This window comes from Salmo salar, chromosome ssa08 (genome assembly GCF_905237065.1).
Source record: "Salmo salar chromosome ssa08, Ssal_v3.1, whole genome shotgun sequence".
Lineage (NCBI taxonomy): Eukaryota > Metazoa > Chordata > Actinopteri > Salmoniformes > Salmonidae > Salmo > Salmo salar.
Genome location: NC_059449.1, coordinates 6945437 through 6965178, shown reverse-complemented (window position 1 = coordinate 6965178; position 19742 = coordinate 6945437). Strand labels below are relative to the sequence as shown.

Below are 19742 nucleotides of genomic sequence, written 5' to 3'. Positions count from 1 at the left end.
TGAAAAAAATACCAAAATATCTTCTTCCTTTACTTTTTCTCGGGTTGAGGTGGCCTAGTCATTAAGAGCATTGGGCCAGTAAGTGAAAGGTCACTGGTTCAAATCCCAGCACTGACTACATACAGTGAGGGAAATAAGTATTTGATCCCCTGCTGATTTTGTACGTTTGCCCACTGACAAAGAAATGATCGGTCTATAATTTTAATGGTAGGTTTATTTGAACAGTGAGAGACAGAATAACAAAAAAATCCAGAAAAACGCATGTCAAAAATGTTCTAAATTGATTTGCATTTTAATGAGGGAAATAAGTATTTGACACCCTCTCAATCAGAAAGATTTCTGGCTCCCAGGTGTCTTTTATACAGGTAACGAGCTGAGATTAGGAGCACACTCTTAAAGGGAGTGCTCCTAATCTCAGCTTGTTACCTGTATAAAAGACACCTGTCCACAGAAGCAATCAATCAGATTCCAAACTCTCCACCATGGCCAAGACCAAAGAGCTCTGCAAGGATGTCAGGGACAAGATTGTAGACCTACACAAGGCTGGAATGGGCTACAAGTCCATCGCCAAGCAGCTTGGTGAGAAGGTGATAACATTTGGTGCGATTATTTGCAAATGGAAGAAACACAAAACAACTGTCAATATCCCTCGGCCTGGGGCTCCATGCAAGATCTCACCTCGTGGGGTTGCAATGATCATGAGAACGGTGAGGAATCAGCCCAGAACTACACGGGAGGATCTTCTCAATGATCTTAAGGCAGCTGGGACCATAGTCCCCAAGAAAACAATTGGTAACACACTACGCCGTGAAGGACTGAAATCCTGCAGCGCCCGCAAGGTCCCCCTGCTCAAGAAAGCACATACACATGCCCATCTGAAGTTTGCCAATGAACATCTGAATGATTCAGAGGACAACTGGGTGAAAGTGTTGTGGTCAGATGAGACCAAAATGGAGCTCTTTGACATCAACTCAACTCGCCGTGTTTGGAGGAGGAGGAATGCTGCCTATGACCCCAAGAACACCATCCCCACCGTCAAACATGGAGGTGGAAACATTATGCTTTGGGGGTGTTTTTCTGCTAAGGGGACAGGACAACTTCACCGCATCAAAGGGACGATGGACGGGGCCATGTACCATGAAATCTTGGGTGAGAACCTCCTTCCCTCAGCTAGGGCATTGAAAATGGGTCGTGGATGGGTATTCCAGCATGACAATGACCCAAAACACACGGCCAAGGCAACAATGGAGTGGCTCAAGAAGAAGCACATTAAGGTCCTGGAGTGGCCTAGCCAGTCTCCAGACCTTAATCCCATAGAACATCTGTGGAGGGAGCTGAAGGTTCGAGTTGCCAAACGTCAGCCTCGAAACCTTAATGACTTGGAGAATATCTGCAAAGAGGAGTGGGACAAAATCCCTCCTGAGATGTGTGCAAACCTGGTGGCCAACTACAAGAAACGTCTGACCTCTATTGCCAACAAGGGTTTTACCACCAAGTACTAAGTCATGTTTTGCAGAGGGATCAAATACTTATTTCCCTCATTAAAATGCAAATCAATTTATAACATTTTTGACATGCGTTTTTCTGGATTTTTTTGTTGCTATTCTTTCTCTCACTGTTCAAATAAACCTACCATTAAAATTATAGACTGATCATTTCTTTGTCAGTGGGCAAACGTACAAAATCAGCATGGGATCAAATACTTTTCCCCCTCACTGTAGGTGAACAATCTGCCGATGTACCTTTGAGCAAGGCACTTAACTATAATTGCTCCTGTAAGTCACGTTTTATAAGAGCATCTGCTAAACGACTAAAATGTTAAGGAATTGAATGGGCCCCTATGGGCGTTAAAGCGGTCAGAGACAGTGCCATGGGGGTGGCGACAGTGTCCTAGTCCAAATTACAAGCACTGTACAACGGATCGTAAGTATTTATGGCCATGGCCCTGTTAAGAATTCAGTACACCATAGCATCCGTCTCTCTCTTAGCCCAGAGGGTTAAGTCCCAAATTACACCCTATAGGTCCTGGTCAAAAGTAGTGCACTATATAGGGAATAGGGCCCTATTTGGGATGCGCACAGAGAGTTATATTTGTCATAATGATGATTGTGGCGCCGTTAGAGAATACAGATACTGGGAAGTTCTTTCCAACCTGTTATTAGATTTCCTTAGAAATGGGAGAATGAGAGAGGGGGAGAAAAAGAAACAAGGGAGAGAAAGAGAAAGATTGCCGGGGGAGAGACAGCGATGAAGAGAGAGAAAGGAAATGGACTTAATAGCTGATAAATAAAACTCATCCACACCTTAAATTAGATTACCTAGTAAGTGGTCTGAGAGGAAGGAGAGAGATAGAGGGATGGAGAGGACAGACAGACAGAAGATGGAGCGGAAGGGGATGGAGAACAGACAATGATAAGGGGAGAGAGAAACAACAAAAAAGAACAAAGGACATGATGGAAAGGGCGGCAGGTAGCCTAGCGGTTAGAACGTTGGACCAGTAACTGAAAGGTTGGTTTGAATACCCGAGCTGACAAGGTGAAAAATCTGTCGATGAGTAAGGCTGACCCTGTAAAACAACACATTTTACTGCACCTCTCCGGTGTACGTGACAATACAAGATATATATACTGTATACAGGTATATCAATCCAGGGCTAATATATAGAGAGAAGAGGGTAAGTGTTGTGGCAGATAAACAATATAACTGTCATATACAGAAGATGGTGTGGTTGGAGAGGGGTGTGCAGAGAAACACAGAGAGAGAGAACAAAAGGGAGTGTGAGAGAGAGAACAAGAAAATAGATTTTGAGGTTGGCTAAGAAGGAGAGGGGAGAGAGAATTGATAGTATTGCTGGAAAGAGAGCGAGGGAGCAGCAGGAGATTGTGTTCCTTTCGAGCGCTTGTCATCAGTATCAGATTACGTACCGACACTTAAAAGACAGGCCTCCTCCACCCATCCCCCTCTCCTGTCCTCCCCGTCATTCTCACTTGTCATAGTTGACCACACCGTGGCATATTGAAACCACAGCCCTCTTCACTACTCTAACTCAGTCCAACACCACACATCCTTCTAAACCACGTTGAATAACCATAGAATGTTTATTGTGCGTCGCTAACAGCAAATGGTTGTTTATGTGTGTGTGTGTGTGTGTGTGCGCGTGCGTGCGTGCATGTGTGTATGAACATGCGTATATGACAGACAGCATTTAAGCCAGTCAGCACCAAAACACTCAAGACATGAAAAAGAGCATTTACTTATAATATTTAATTGAGTAATATTCTGGAAAACTACATTTCACAGTAGGCAAGGGTTTTTACCTGAGTTGTTCACAGCCTAAACCGACAGACAGTGTCATGCATGTGTAGCTGGGAAATATAGTCATGACACTGGTCAGGTTATGGGATTTTTGCACTGGGCTAAAACAATGAAATACGGTATTTTGCTTCCTGAGATAAGAGGGATAGTTTTACAATTCCTGGACAGAATATTTTTGAATACATCGGTATGAATTATCTTCATACTTGCTTCATGTACTTTAAAACGGAATAGAATTAGCGTGTGAGAGAGGAACAGAGGGCGGTAGAGTTCACAACCCCTCTCCACACGTTGCCCTCTTTTCCCTCACCATGTCCTTCCCTCTCTTTCTCCCTCTCCTCTCAGGCGCGCCTCAGTCTGATCCTGAGTCAGAACTGGGTGGGGTCGAGGCCACCTCCTCCTCTTGTTCATCTGAACCCTGAGATGGAGAAAGAGAGAGGGTAAAAGAAGAGGCGTGAACATGATTAAACAAAACAATTGTCTGAAATGCCATACTTGTAGCAAAATGCTTTGTATGTGAAGTACAGTGTGTGTGTGCATGCGCGTCCTCACCTTGCGTTTGCCCTTGCCTCTGTCTGACTCTGAGGAGCTCTCTTCGCTGGAGATAAACTCCCTGCTCTTAAAGCTGTCGTTTCCTGTCTCCCTCTCTCTCTCCCTCCCTCCACCAGACTTCCCCTTCTTATTCTCCTCATCACTCTTCCCTCCCTTCTTTTTCCTCAACCTGAACACATGAAAAAGAGGAGGAGATATATTCAAGACAGGATAAATAAGCAAACGTTCAGACAAAAATACTTCAAATATGATGCACCTTTTGGTGTTATGATCAGCAAAACTCTTACATGATAATCTATGATAATCTATGACACAGACCCAGACTAAGCCTAGTCCTCGATTAAAAAGCATGCTCAATGGAGAATCTCAATTAGAAATGATTTCTAGTCTAGCAGTATGCTTAATCTGGGTCTGGGAAACCATCCCACGTTATATATACACTGTAAATTATATACAAGTAGTGCATCAATTGTATCTAAACTCTTAGAAAAAAATGTTCTGGATAGAACCAAAAAGAGTTGTAGTGCTTTCTTCATATTCATAGGTTGCACCTCCGTCACTCGGCGGTGCCATAGTGGTGCCCTAAAGTGGTGATAAACCCAGTCACTCTGGACAGAGGCTAACTACGGTTTAGTCTAAATTACACTACTGTGCCTGGAAATACAATGACATTACTAAAGTAGTCAAATATTTAGTAGGAAACAACTTTGCCAGCATTATCATGTCGTCAAATGTACTTTACAGATTGCAATGTTGTCATTAGCTAGCAAAGTTTGTCACAAATAGCTAGCAATGCTAACGTTAGCGAGCTAAAATCCGGTGGCCTCTCCTCAATCTTAGCTAGATAGCTAACGTTATACTGCATCTAAAGTCAATATGGCGACATCAAAATGATGACAAAAGGTTTTCCTACTAATTATTTGTCTCCTTTTGAATGTCATTGTATTTCCAAGTCACTGTAATGCACTTTTGATATAATCTTCATCAACACTCATTGACGATGCATTGAGTAGAATGCTCAGTCGGGCATCAGTCCAAAATGAACGTTCAAAAAATATTGTGACGAAACAGGCAACCCAGGAATATGGCACCCTTAAAGGTTCTATATAAAACCCTTTTGTAGGGTTCTTTGATCAGAACCCAAGGGGTTCTTCTTCACTGAACCAAAATTGGTTCCATATAGAACCCTTGGGTTTCCTACAGGGTTCTATATGGAACCAATTTTGGTTCTATATTGAATCTTAATCAATCAAATGTATTTATGAAGCCCTTTTTACATCAGCCAATGTCACAAAGTGCTATACAGAAACCCAGCCTGAAACCCCAAACAGCAAGCAATGCAGATGTAGAAGCCATGTACAGAGCATTCGGAAAGTATTCAGACCCCTTCACTTTATCCACATTTTGTTACAGCCTTATTCTAAAATTGATTAAATCGTTTTTTCTCCTCATCAATCTACACACAATACACCATACTGACAAGGCAAAAACAGGTTTTTAGAAAATGTTGCAAATGTATAAAATATAAAAAACAGAAATACACATTTACATAAGTATTCAGACCCTTTACTCAGTACAATGTTGAAGCACCTTTGGCAGCGATTACAGCCTCGAGTTGTCTTGGGTACGATGCTACAAGCTTGGCACACCTGTATTTGGGGAGTTTCTCCCATTCTCTTCTGCAGATCCTCTCAAGCTCGGTCAGGTTGGATGGGGAGTGTCGTTGCACAGCTATTTTCAGGTCTCTCCAGAGATGTTCAATCGGGTTCAAGGACATTCAGAGACTTGTCCTGAAGCCACTCCTGCGTTGTCTTGGCTGTGTGCTTAGGGTCGTTGTCCTGTTGGTAGGTGAACCTTTGCCCCAGTCTGAGGTCCTGAGCACTGGAACAGGTTTTCATCAAGGATCTCTTTGTACTTTGCTCCGTTCATCTTTCTCTCAATCCTGACTAGTCTCCCAGTCCCTGCCGCTGAAAAACATCCCCACAGCATGATGCTGCCACCACCATTCTTCACCGTAGGGATGGTGGCAGGTTTCCTTCAGACATGACACTTGGCATTCAGGCCAAAGGGTTCAATCTTGGTTTCGTCAGACCAGAGAATCTTGTTTCTCATGGTCTGAGAGTCCTTTCAGTGCCTTTTGGCAAACTCCAAGCGCGCTGCCTTTTTTTTTAGGCTGCAACGTAACAAAATGTGGAAAAAGTGAAGGGGGTCTGAATACTTTCCGAATGCACTGTATGAAGCAAGCATAGAACCCTTTTTGGTTCTATCCAGAACCTTTTTTTGTAAGAGTGTAGGATGTAGGTGTTTAACGGGGACATGATACTGAACTTTTTGGAGGGGGCAGAGGATCCCCCTCCACTCTTTCTGTACTCCCTCATAGTCCTTCTTCGCCTCCTCCGCGTTCCACGACAGACAGAGAGACAGAGAGACACAGAGACAGAGAGAGGCGGGGAGAGGAATCGGGCGGAGGAAAAGAAAGAGATAGTCAATAGGTCAAAAATGAACTACATTTTTTTATAATGCACTACATTTCTTCACACTATTGAAAGGGAGAGCAAAAGAAAAACAAGAGGGAAGGATGAGAGGAGGACAATTGCAATACTGGTATCTCTCTCTCTCTCTCCCCCTCCCTCTCTCACACCTCTTTCTGCTCCTTCCCCAATTCCCTCCACATCTCCCCGGCCCTCTTGGAGATCTCTGCTTTGATGCTATCGCGACTGGCGTTCAGCCACAGGAAATAGGCGCTCATCGGCCTCTTGGGGGCGCCACTGTCCTTCGGCTTCTTCTGAGGAGAGAGAGGGAAGGAGGGCGAGGGGAGAAAAGAGGGAGGGAGAGTGGAAGGGAAGAAGGAGAAAAACAGAGGTGAAGAGAGAGAACACGCAAAGAGGAGGAAGGACAGAGAAAGAGAGGAAAGAGGAAAAAGGAGGAGAGAGGTTGAGAGGTTGAGAGATGGAAAGACGGGTTCATTTCAGATAAGGTACTTAGTTTTACCTCTCCTCCCTCTTTCCCTCCATTCCTCCCTCCTTTACCTTGCGTGGTTTCCTCTCCTTCACCAGTTTGGCCTTCTTGGCTGGTCTCTTCTTCTTCTTCTCTCTGTCACTGTCTCCCCCCGCTGCACTGCTGTCACTGGCTGACGCCTTACTGTCATACCTGAGAGAGGAGACAGAGAAAGAGAGAGAGTGTGAGAGAAAGAGAAAGTGTGAGAGTGAAAGAAAGTAGGCAAGTGAGAGAGAGGGAGGCAGGATGAGAAGAGAGAGGGGAAAGTGAAAGAGATTGAGTGATAAAAACATTGAAAAAAAGCGGTAAATTGAAGGGAGTGATGGATTGGAAACAAATACATACTCTTCCGCTATGTCATCCTCCTCCTCTCCAGGGTTAAAAGACTAATCTGGAAGACAAGAGAAACAACTGTGATTGGCCCTGCCTCCTGTCACTCACCACTCTCACCCTGACTGACATCGTTTCAATTATTTGAGTTCCATTTCGTTCCGTTTTCTTCCCCTGTGATCCCAATGTGCAGTTACTCTAGAGATAAATCAGGCCAAGCCCGAACTGTGTGATGTAGTAAAGAGTTGTAGTTTTCAACAGGCCAATATTATACACTGTTTAGTGCAGAAAACATGGTAAATAACTACAATGACCATAATACATTGCGCGCCTACTTGCATTGCGCGCCTACTCAGGACAGACACCGAGAGGGAGAGAAGAGACAGAAGAATGCGCTATCGAGAGGAATAGAGAGCAGTTGCTTCGCAAGGTATTTAAAAAAAATACATGATATAAGTGATTGATAGTTGGTATTAAAAGTATGGTCATAAAAGTATGACTTATTTAGTTTGAAGAACTACTAAAATAAGGATTTTGTCAGACAGCATAGGCAGCAGCTCTATAGAGGTTAGATGATGACTTGAAATGAAATAATAAACTAATAAAATAAAACAAATGTAATATACACAACAACCAAAATATTTTATTAACGTTAAGTAATGTGAATAAATGTTGGTTAATAAGTGATAAGCCGTAATGGGCAGTCACTACCATCATGGGACTTTTATTCATTGATTTATTCTCTGTTGTTACAGCATTCAACCCACATAATGCATAGTGCTTTTAATATTTACAAAAATGATCTAAACCGAAAACAGTGATTATTTTTTAAGAATCAAACCGAAACCGAACCAACATAAATAATCGCTCAGCAATATCTGTCACTCACTGTTCTCACCCTCTGATTGGCCCCGCCTCCTGTCACTCACTGCTCTCGCCATCTGATTGGCCAAGCCTTCTGTCACCGCTCTCTTCATCGGAGTCATCACTGTCATTGGCCTCCTCTCTGATCTTGCCCTCCTCTTTCATCCTGTTCAGGTAGGCATCGTGCTCGTCCTCGTCTAAGTTCTCCAACATGTCATCTTTACCCCTCATACCCTGACAGGACAAAAATACCCAGCAGTATTATAGTAAATACATAGTAGTATCATAGTAAATACACAGTAGTACTGTAGTAATACAAGGAAATATCATTCATTGTAAAACGCAGACAACCCATGTAAAGATGCTAACTAACTGTGGGAAATATACACAGTGAACAAAATGTAAAATGTTGTCACACTTTACCAAGTTAGGTGTCACTTTGCTATATCATCAGTAATAACACACACAGATTTAGACTCCTCCCACCCCCACAATTCCATAAGAGACAGGCAATGCAATTAACACCCCCAATCCTGATCATAACATTCTCCCAAATCACACACCATGCAGTTTAAAACCAAACCACCACCTCCGTACAGGACCAACCTTTTTCTACCGGACCACAACACAGAGAGACAGAGAGGACAGGTCAGTGGACGAAGGGATGAAGGCACATCTAATGAAAGAGTGAAATAGTGGAGTTGACAGGTGACCAGGTGAGATGTTTACCTCTTTGAATCCTCTGTTCTTGATGCTGAGCTTCTTGGCGGTCACAAAGTCAAAAAGCTTCCCATACCCCTTCTTTGATGGAGAGATAGAACGAGAGAGAGAGAGAAAGAGAGAGGATGGAGTGAAAGATGAGACGTGACAAAGGTGTGTGTATGTATAAGTGTATGTGTGTGAGTGTTTGTGTGTGCGTTTCGTGTATGCGTGTGTGTGAGTGTTTGGGTGTGCGTTTCGTGTATGCGTGTGTGTGAGTGTTTGGGTGTGCGTTTCGTGTATGCGTGTGTGGGAGTGTTTGTGTGTGCGTTTCGTGTATGCGTGTGTGTGAGTGTTTGTGCGTGCGTTTCGTGTATGCGTGTGTATCCGTCACCTCTCGATGCTGCTGAAGGTGAACTGGGTGCCCTGCTTGGTTTCGTTCTCAAACTCGAAGGAGCGCGTGGTGGTGGTGCCTCTGGCGAAGTTAACACATGACACCTGGACGGATGAAGAAGAAGGAGTAGAAGAAGTATGAAGGAATGAAAGAACAACAACAAAAAGGTACTTGAATGTCCCATAAGGACAAATAACAAGCATACAGCACCTCCTCAAAGCGCAGGTGCACGGGGGGCTTGTGTACGTAGACAAAACCCCTCTCCAGAGGGTAGAGCAGGCCTGACGACGCTTTGTAGGAACACGTTATACACTGGGTCCCTGAGTGACTGCAGGGGAGAGAGTTAGAGCTTTAAGAGAAAGTTCTATTTTAGAGTGGAATGACAGACCAACATGAACGCTAGCTGTGCGCAGCAGTTGGCCGTCCTATCGCCTCTGACCACAGAACATCGGACATCATTTTCCATTCATTTCCAGATGATTTTAAATGTGGAATCGGCACAGTTCGTCGACTACTGCGCGCGGCTGACATTCATGTTGCTTAGTCTTGTCTTAGAAATGTGTGTATGAATGTGTGTTTACTCCTGGACGTACGTGCGTGCGTGCGTGCGTGCGTGCGTGCGTGTGTGTGTGTGTGTGTTTACCCCAGAAAGTTTTCTGGCACGGTGATCTTCCTGTTGACCAGAGCCTTCATCACCCTGCTGACCATCTCATAGAGAGAACCTGACATGTTCTTATTGAGCTTCCCCCTATAACGCTTCTCCACTCCCTCTCTAGAGAGAAGAGAGAGGAGAGAGAGAGAGGAGAGAGGAGAGACAGAAAGAGAGAGGAGAGAGATGAGAGAGGAGAGCGCGAGAGAGAGAGAAGAGACAGAGAGGGAGAGCGTGAGAGAGAGAGAGGAGAGCGCGAGAGAGAGAGAGAGAGAGAGAGAGCGCGCGAGAGAGAGAGAGGACAGCGCGAGAGAGAGAGCGGAGAGCGCGAGAGAGAGCGTGAGAGAGAGAGAGAGAGAGAGAGAGAGAGAGAGAGAGAGAGAGAGAGAGAGAGAGGTATGTACAAATTCAGTGGTAGGCCTCGAGTGGACTTCTATGGTAGGTACACCTATAGCTTATCTCTTGGCAGTAATACTGTGGACTACTTATCACTGACCTCAACCCAGAGTCTCTCAGAGCGTTTACTGTCAGCCCACTGACACCCTTATCAGATCACAGAAAAATCACAGTCTATCTGAACAGAACAATACTCAATCATGAGGCAGCAAAACCAAAGGAACTGAGTAATATTAAGAAATGCTATAGATGGAAGGAATGTAGTGTGGAAACCTACCAAAAAACAATTAGGCAACAACAAATTCAATCCCTTTTAGACAACTTCCTGGACAAAACGTTCCACTGTAATAGTGAAGGTGTAAACTTGGCAGAAGAAAATCTAAACAGTATATTTGACCTCTCAATTTCAAGCAGACAACCTAAGAAAATGAACAACAATGACAAATGGTTTGATGAAGAATGCAAAAACCTGAGAAAGAAATTGGGAAACCTGTCCAACCAAAAACATAGAGACCCAGAAAACCTGAGCCTACGCCTTCACTATGGTGAATCACTAAAACAATACAGAAATACACTATGGAAAAAGAAGGAACAGCACGTCAGAAATCAGCTCAATGTAATTGAAGAATCCATAGACTCTAACCACTTCTGGGAAAATTGGAAAACACTAAACAAACAACAACACGAAGAATTATCTATTCAAAATGGAGATGTATGGATAAACCACTTCTCCAATATTTTTGGCTTTATAACAAAGAACAAAGAGCAAAAACATATACATGATCAAATACAAATCTTAGAATCAACTATTAAAGACTATTAAAGAACCCACTGGATTCTCCAATTACATTGAATGAACTACAGGACAAAATACAAACCCTCCAACCCAAAAAGGCCTGTGGTGTTGATGGAATCTTCAATTAAATGATAAAATATACAGACAACAAATTCCAATTGGCTAAACTTAAACTCTTTAACGTCATACTTAGCTCTGGCATCTTCCCCAATATTTGGAACCAACGACTGATCACCTCAATCCACAAATGTGGAGACAAATTACGGTGGGATATGCGTCAACAGCAACCTTGGGAAAATCCTCTGCATTATCATTAACAGCAGAATTGTACATTTCCTCAGTGAAAACAATATACTGAGCAAATGTCAAATTGGCTTTTTACCAAATTACCATATGAAAGACCACGTATTCCCCCTGCACACCCTAATTGACAAACAAACAAACCAAAACAAAGGCAAAGTCTTCTCATGCTTTGTTGATTTAAAAAAAGCCTTTGACTTAATTTGGAATGAGGGTCTGCTATACAAATTGATGGAAAGTCGTGTTGTGGGAAAAACATACAACATTATAAAATCCAAACAACAAGTGTGCGATTAAAATTGGCAAAAAACACACACATTTCTTCCCACAGGGCCATGCGGTGAGACAGGGATGCAGCTTAAGCCCCACCCTCTTCAACATATATATCAACGAAATGGCGACGGCACTAGAACAGTCTGCAGTCCCCGGCCACACCCTACTAGAATCTGAAGTCAAATGTCTACTGTTTGCTGATGATCTGGTGCTTCTGTCACCAACCAAGGGGGGCATACAGCAGCACCTAGATCTTCTGCACAGATTCTGTCAGACCTGGGCCCTGACAGTAAATCTCAGTAAGACAAAAATAATGGTGTTCCAAAAAAGGTCCAGTTGCCAAGACCACATATACAAATTCCATCTAGATACCGTTGCCCTGGAGCACATAAAAAAACTATACATATCTCTGCCTAAACATCAACGCCACGGGTAACTTCCACAAAGCTGTGAATGAGCTGAGAGACAAGGCAGGAAGGGCCTTCTATGCCATCAAAGGGAACATAAAATTCAACATACCAATTAGGATCTGGCTAAAAAAATCAGTTATAGAACCCATTGCCATTTATGAGGTCTGGGGTCCCCCCACCAACCAAGAATTCACAAAATGGGACAAACACCATATTGAGACTCTGCATGTATAATTCTCCAAAAATATCCTCTGTGTACAAAGTAAAACACCAAATAATGCATGCAGAGCAGAATCAGGCCGATATCCGCTAATTATCAACATCCAGAAAAGAACCGTTAAATTCTACAACCACCTAAAAGGAAGCGATTCCCAAACCTTCCATGACAAAACCATCACCTACAGAGAGATGAACCTGGAGAAGAGTCCCCTAAACAAGCTGGTCCTGGGCCTCTGTTCACAAACAGACCCCACAAAGCAACACAATTAGACCCAACCAAATCGTGAGAAAACAAAAAGATAATTACTTGACACATTGGAAACAATTTACAAAAAACAGAGCAAACTAGAATTCTATTTGGCCCTAAACAGAGAGTACACAGTGGCATAATACCTGACCACTGTGACTGACCCAAAAATAAGGAAAGCTTTGACTATGTACAGACTCAGTGAGCATAGCCTTCTTATTGCGAAAGGCCACCGTAGGCAGACCAGGCTCTCAAGAGAAGACAGGTTATGTGCAACACTGCCCACAAAATGAGGTGGAAGTAAAGTAAAGGGGTACATCTTCCTACTTTTGCCACAGGTGAAGGGGTAGTTGGCATGAATAAGGTTTGTGTGTGCCTACCTGCCCCTGCATATGTGTGCATAAAGGTGTGTGTGTGTGTATACGTGTGTAAAGGTGTGTGTGTAAAGGTATGTGTGTGTATATGTGTGTAAAGGTATGTGTGTGTATATGTGTGTAAAGGTGTGTGTGTAAAGGTGTGTAAAGGTGTGTGCGTATGTACCTGCCCCTGGGCGTGAGACACTGCAGCTCTTTGAAGATACACACAGCATCTCCGGTAACCTGGATCACATCTGCCTTGGACAGCACACTGTCTCTAAACACCTGAGAGGGGGACAAAACATGTTACATTACATGCAATATCTACATTTGTTAATTTATTCATTTGAGGCATTTGGCAGAGACCTTTGTTCAAATCCCCTGTAGATACTCATTTATTTCAGTTTTAACATGTCAAACTTTTATCCCAATAAAGTTGAACTTGACGGTTGGTGGCAGTTCAGTTGACTGCCAGTCCAAGCCGTTTGAGTGTCTCATTATTCAGACAGAGATGTCTAGTCGCTGAGTCCTGACACTGAAGTTTGTTGTGGAGAAGAGTTTGCTCTGCAGGACTGAAAAGGTCAAAACATCCATAATACAAGCTGACTTTGGTCATCAGTTGGACAGTGTTTCCTCCGACACACTGGTGCGGCTGGCTTCCGGGTTAAGTGAGCAGTGTGTCAAGAAGCAGTGCGGCTTGGCAGGGTCGTGTTTCGGAGGACGCATGGCTCTCGACCTTCGCCTCTCCCGAGTTCGTTGGGGAGTTGCAGCGATGAGACAAGATAGCAACTACCAATTAGATATCACGAAATTGGTGAGAAAAATGGGAGAAAAACATAAACAAACAAAAAAAACATCCATAATACTGGAGGCTATGAGAGACTATGCATTATCCTGACGACTTACTGTAAATATCAGTTGCTTCGTTCTGTTGTTGTGTTTTACATTTTAATATGTGATCGTGTCTGTATGTACTTTGACTGCTGCAAAATGAATTGCCTTTTGAGGACGTTAAAGTTTTCTGAATCTGAATATGGGACTAATATGGGAGTCTATACCAGACTTTGACGAACGCTGCCATCCATTAGTTCTGATCTCCGCTGCAACAAAAAAAAACATTACAACTTAAAGAACATTTCAGTGAGTGTGGGTTTTTCCTTTCTTCAAGTCTATACCAGACACACGCTCACACACAGCCCCCCACCTCTACGGGTTCTGGCCCCTCTTCCGTGGTGGCGGTGTCCCCGGGCGGGACATAGAAGCGGACCTCCATGAGCGACACCTCTGCCTCATCGTTCTGGTGGAACTCCAGCGTCACCTCGTTCTTCCCCGTGGCACACTGGGACACGCTGGCCAGGGGGATCTCAAATGCTGGGCTGTCACTCACCTCGAATGACAGGAGAGGGCCTGGGGATAGCAACTAGACTGTGTTGGAGCCAAAATGTTATAACCAAAATGGCCTCTGAGAACTTGAATATGTGGTACTGTTGTCCTTACCAGAGAATTTGGCGGTGCCCCAGTTCCAACCTTTCACACATAATTCCTTCTCTGACAGCTCCACTTTGTAGTGGGCTTTGAAGTACTCAGAGATCTTCTCAAAGTCCTGGAGAGAGAGAGGAGAGGGATGTAGAGAGAGAAGACAATGTTTATTTTCCATGCAGATTTTTCTGTTTCAAATGATTCTATACTCCTCTTTGATCTCGTTCCTACTCCAAACTCACTCTTTACTCTCTTTTCATTCCCATTCTTTCCTCTTTCCACCTCTTTCCTCCCTGGTCTCATTTTTTCTCTCTTCCATCATCCATACCTCCCTCCCCTGCATCCTTCCCTCCATCTCTCTGTCTCCCCTCAACGATATCTCCCTCCCTCCCCCTCCCTCTCTCTCTCCTCCTACCCTCCCTCCTTTTTTCCTCTCCTCCACCCCTTTCCTCTCCTCACTTCTCCTCATCCCTCTCTCTTCCCCCCCATCCCTCTGGTCACCGTGTCTCTGAAGCCGTCATATTTGTAGATGTGCCCGGTGCTGGTGGTCACTGGGCCTGAGACAGTTCCACAGATGGGATGCTGTCCACCTTCCCTGTCTTACTGCTCTTATACACAACACTCTGTCTACCGAACCACAGACGGCCGTCATTCTGGGGAAAACACAGTAAATAGTGTTGACACCCAGTTGAAGTCGGAAGTTTACGTACATACACCTTAGCAAAATATATTTCAACTACATTTTTCACAATTAATCTTAAATGTAAGTAAAAATTCCCTGTCTTAGGTCAGTTAGGATAACCACTTTATTTTAAGAATGTGAAATGTCAGAATAATAGTAGAGAGAATGATTAATTTCAGCTTTTATTTCTTTCATCACATTCCCAGTTGGTCAGAAGTTTACATACACTCAATTAGTATTTGGTAGCATTGCCTTTAAATTGTTTAACTTGGGTCAAACGTTTTGGGGAGCCTTCCATAAGCTTCCCACAATAAGTTGGGTGAATTTTGGCCCATTCCTCCTGACAGAGCTGGTGTAACTGAGTATGGTTTGTATGCCTCCTTGCTCGCACACACCTTTTCAGTTCTGCCCACAGATTTTCTATGGGATTGAGGTCAGGGCTTTGTGATGGCCAGTCCAATACCTTGACTTTGTTGTCCTTAAGCCATTTTGCCACAACTTTGGAAGTATGCTTGGGGTCATTGTCCATTTGAAAGACCCATTTGCGACCAAGCTTTAACATCCTGACTGATGTCTTGAGATGTTGCTTCAATATATCCAAATCATTTTCCTCCCTCATGATGCCATCTATTTTGTGAAGTGCAGCAGTCCCTCCTGCAGCAAAGCACCCCCACAACATGATGCTGCCACCTCCATGCTTTACGGTTGGGATAGTGCTCTTCGGCTTGCAAGCCTCACCCCTTTTCCTCCAAAAATATCTATGGTCATTATGGCCAAACAGTTCTATTTTTGTTTCATCAGACCAGAGGACATTTCTCAAAAAATTACGATCTTTGTCCCCATGTGCAGTTGCAAACCGTAGTCTGGCTTTTTTATGGCGGTTTCGGAGCGGTGGCTTCTTCCTTCCTGAGCGGCCTTTCAGATTATGTCGATATAGGACTTGTTTTACTGTGGATATAGATACTTTTGTACCTGTTTCCTCCAGCATCTTCACAAGGTCCTTTGCTGTTGTTCTGGAATTGATTTGCACTTTTCGCACCAAAGTATGTTCATCTCTAGGAGACAGAACGCGTCTCCTTACTGAGCAGTATGACGGATGCGTGGTCCCATGGTGTTTATACTTGCGTACTATTGTTTGTACAGATGAACGTGGTACCTTAAGGCGTTTGGAAATTCCTCCCAAAGACGGACCAGACTTGTGGAGGTCTACAATTTTTGTTCTGAGGTCTTGGCTGATTCATTTAGATTTTCCCATGATGTCAAGCAAAAAGGCACTGAGTTTGAGGTAGGCCTTGAAATACATCCACAGCTACACCTCCAATTGACTCAAATGATGTCAATTAGTCTTTCAAAAGCTTCTAAAGCCATGACATCATTTTCTGGAATTTTCCAAGCTGTTTAAAGGCACAGTCAACTTAGCGTATGTAAACTTCTGACGTATGTAAACTTCTAAACCCACTGGAATTGTGATAGTGAATTATAAGTGAAATAATCTGTCTGTAAACAATTGTTGGAAAAATTACTTGTGTCATACACAAAGTAGATGTCCTAACCGACTTGCCAAAACTATAGTTTGTTTACAAGAAATGTGTGGAGTGGTTGAAAAACGATTTTTAATGACTCCAACATAAGTGTATGTAAACTTCCGACTTCAACTGTATATATACTGTATAGAAACACCTGACGTAAACATAGACAAACACACATTTAGAAAAGTTGGTAATAGTTTTTAACTGTTGACTTGTTACTGCATTGTCAGATATCTGTTGCTGTGCAGAAACACACACAAACAGTCTCTCCTCGAGTCCTCTCTCTCTATTTCTCTCACACACACGCACAAACACGCACGCGCACACACACACACACACACACACACACACACACACACACACGACCCTTTGACCTCCTGGTAAATGTCACTGAACTCCAGTGGGTTGCCCATGGCAGCTATTCCTCAGGTCCTCAGGAGCCACTGTACCTCTAATACCACACACTGAGGATAACCATCTGCCTTCATTATACTGGTCCTCGAGCTCAATTGGTAAAGCATGGGGCTTGCAACACCAGGACGGTGGGTACGATTACCGGGATCACTCGTAAATAAAGTGTATGCACGCAACTGTAATTCGCTTTGAATAAAAGTCTCTGCTAAATGGAATATATAATTATTATAATATTATCACCGTATCTACTGTACTGTACTGTCTATAGTATAAACTAACTACAAACTCATAGAGATATCACTGTCTAACTCCACATTTGTAAGAAATATATATTGTTTCAATGATTTACATTTTATGTGCAGGAAGTGGACTAAATCTTGAATGAAATACATCTAAACGATTTATATGGAAGCCTGTATGAACTGCATGCCCCAACAATTTAGCATAGTAGGCCTTGCAGTGATGATTATAACAACCCGACCAAGCTTGCTTGTTATGTGTTGCTGTCAGCTGTCAAGCAAATTGGGACTGAGACATGTAAATAACCATTATGACATGTAAAAACTATTATGCAATATAGTACAGCTTGCTATAATGGTGCCATTACTATGTTATTGTCTACCGATTATAGTTGATATGTGGAATAACGTCTTGTTTACATTACTAACCGTTTTGTTGTAGCTGTCAACTTGTAATGTTGTGCGTGGGGAGAACGTCAAGTCTTTACGTCGTGTACGTCGAAAGTGACGTAGCCAAGGCTGTTATGTGTTACGTTTGACGTTTTTTTCTTCTCTTGGTCCGGGTTTCTTGCGTTTCGATTGTTTTGTTCATGAGAACATACAAATTGATCGTCAGGCAAAAAACGAAGTGGAAAGACATCGAACAGAATTGCGATCTGGTATGTTATAAAACAATATCAAGGGCTTGATAAAAAACGTTTTTGCACGCAAAGAATTGCGCAAGTGCAAGAAACCAATGAAAACGCGCAGAATAGGTCATATGGTAGTAATGCATACAAAATGTTCACAATACTTTGCATTGGTGGCGAAATATCGTCGAAATTGCAAGTTATGCAGCTAATGTTTGCATGACAGACCTCAATCCATTTGTAAAGGAACTGAGGTTGAGTGTGGGACGTTCAGTCGCTGTGTCAAAATGTAGTTATGCCCTGTGTGTAACGTCAACCCGCAAACTATACTGCAGACTTGGTTTAAACGAAACAAGAACCCAGATTCTGAATTCTACTATTGAAATAGAAACACTGCCTACTCATCAATGTCAGTAGAAAACACACCCTGTCTGTCTGCCTGTCTGTCAGCCATGACGGCCAAACGTGCAGCTCTGATCACCGATTCCTACAAGGTGGTAAAGAGATCCAGGAGAGAGGAGAAGAGAGAGAAGAGGACCCCATCGCCTCCCCAGAAGGGTTAGACTTGTGTGTGTGTGTGTGTGTGTGTATGTGTGTCCAGCAAACCACACAGCAGTCATACAAGACAAATGGAACATAGTAGAGTATGAAATTGAACAACTGTTTTCAAATGACACGCAAATAATTGTATTGACACAATGAATAAAATGAAATAGCGTGCTAGAATAGTTTTATCGCTCTCCGGAGAGGAAATTAGTGATGCAACTCAGCTTGTCAATAGAGCACTATTGCCCAGCTGTATGTGATTGGTCATGGTGGTGTCAGTCTAACCTCGCTTCCTGTCTCTCGTCCAATCAGACACTGAGCCGCGCCCCCTCACGGCCAGAGAGATAGAGCTGCAGGAGCTGAGGCAGTTTGACCAGGACTGGCGGTATGGACCCTGCACAGGTAAAATTCAGTAAACGGTGTTAACTATCTGACAACACATTTTTAATACCGTTGTTCATAATAACAATATGCAGCACAGCGGAGAGCCAGTGTTTCATCTTTGCACTGTTCCTTTATAGTGTGATGTTTTAGCGTTTCCTCTCCTGTGACATATTGCTTTGTGAATTGTTTTAAACCAATCCAATTGTTTTCCTTCCTGTATCTCATAGTGTTATATGATCTACAGTAGCATTCCTACTCCCACTGTACTCACACTCTCTCTCTCTCTATCAGGTATCAGTCGCTTGCAGCGGTGGGAGAGAGCTGCACAGCATGGGTTAAACCCCCCTCAGGAGATCAGAGATATGCTGCTTAGCGCAGACACAGACCCGGACTACACACACTGGTACTACGATCAGAATAGTACACACACAACGAACAAGCAGATGCACACACACACATACACAAATGCATGTACATTCTTAGAAAAAAAGGGTTGTTCGGCTGTCCCCATAGGAGAATCCTTTTGGGTTCTAGGTAGAAGTATTTTGGGTTCCATGTAGAACCCTCTGTGGAAATGGTTCTACATGGAACAAAAAAGGGTTATTCAAAGGGTTCTCCTATGGGGACAGCCGAAGAACCCTTTTAGGTTCTAGATAGCACCTTTTTTCTAAGAGTGTACACACACCACACACACAGTCAAAAATACACAAAAAACTCTCAAAAACACACACACTTGATTCTGGACCATTACAAATGTATTCCAGCCATACAGTATCATAAGTAACGTTGTGCATAACAGTAATGAGAAATTATACAATTGTCATAAAATATTGTGTTTGTACTGTTTTGTCTTTCAGCCTGTGGAGTGACTATCCATTGTGAGAAATAAAAAGTGGAGCGACAGAGAAGATAAAAGTGAAATGTCCAAAGTTCATGTGCTTTTGCTTTTGTTCAGTTCAGGTTTGACTGCTAACCATCACACTACACATTTTTGATTAAAATACCCTTTTCTACCCAAATATCTGTTTTTGTTAGGTCTGTCA

General features: G+C 43.1%; 1 protein-coding gene, 1 long non-coding RNA gene and 1 pseudogene across 3 annotated transcripts; 1 reads left to right on the top strand and 2 right to left on the bottom strand.

Annotated features, from left to right (window-relative positions):
- Window positions 1-3249: 3249 nt before the first annotated feature.
- On the bottom strand, window positions 3250-5246 carry LOC123723814 (uncharacterized). Its single transcript, XR_006770772.1, has 2 exons — window positions 3868-5246; window positions 3250-3733 (listed from the first exon to the last, which is right to left on the bottom strand). It is a non-coding gene; the product is annotated as an uncharacterized lncRNA (long non-coding RNA).
- Window positions 5247-5943: 697 nt separating this feature from the next.
- LOC106609904 (FACT complex subunit SSRP1-like) lies at window positions 5944-16900 on the bottom strand (annotated as a pseudogene).
- A 723-nt stretch (window positions 16901-17623) lies between these two features.
- pold4 (DNA polymerase delta 4, accessory subunit) lies at window positions 17624-19718 on the top strand. 2 transcript variants are annotated; one of them, XM_014208887.2, is made up of 5 exons: window positions 17624-17799; window positions 18220-18327; window positions 18628-18717; window positions 18991-19102; window positions 19557-19718. In XM_014208887.2, the coding sequence occupies exons 2-5, from the start codon at window positions 18222-18224 to the stop codon at window positions 19579-19581; spliced, it is 333 nt and encodes a 110-aa protein (XP_014064362.1). In that variant the 5' UTR covers window positions 17624-17799; window positions 18220-18221; the 3' UTR covers window positions 19582-19718.
- The last annotated feature ends 24 nt before the right edge of the window (window positions 19719-19742 follow it).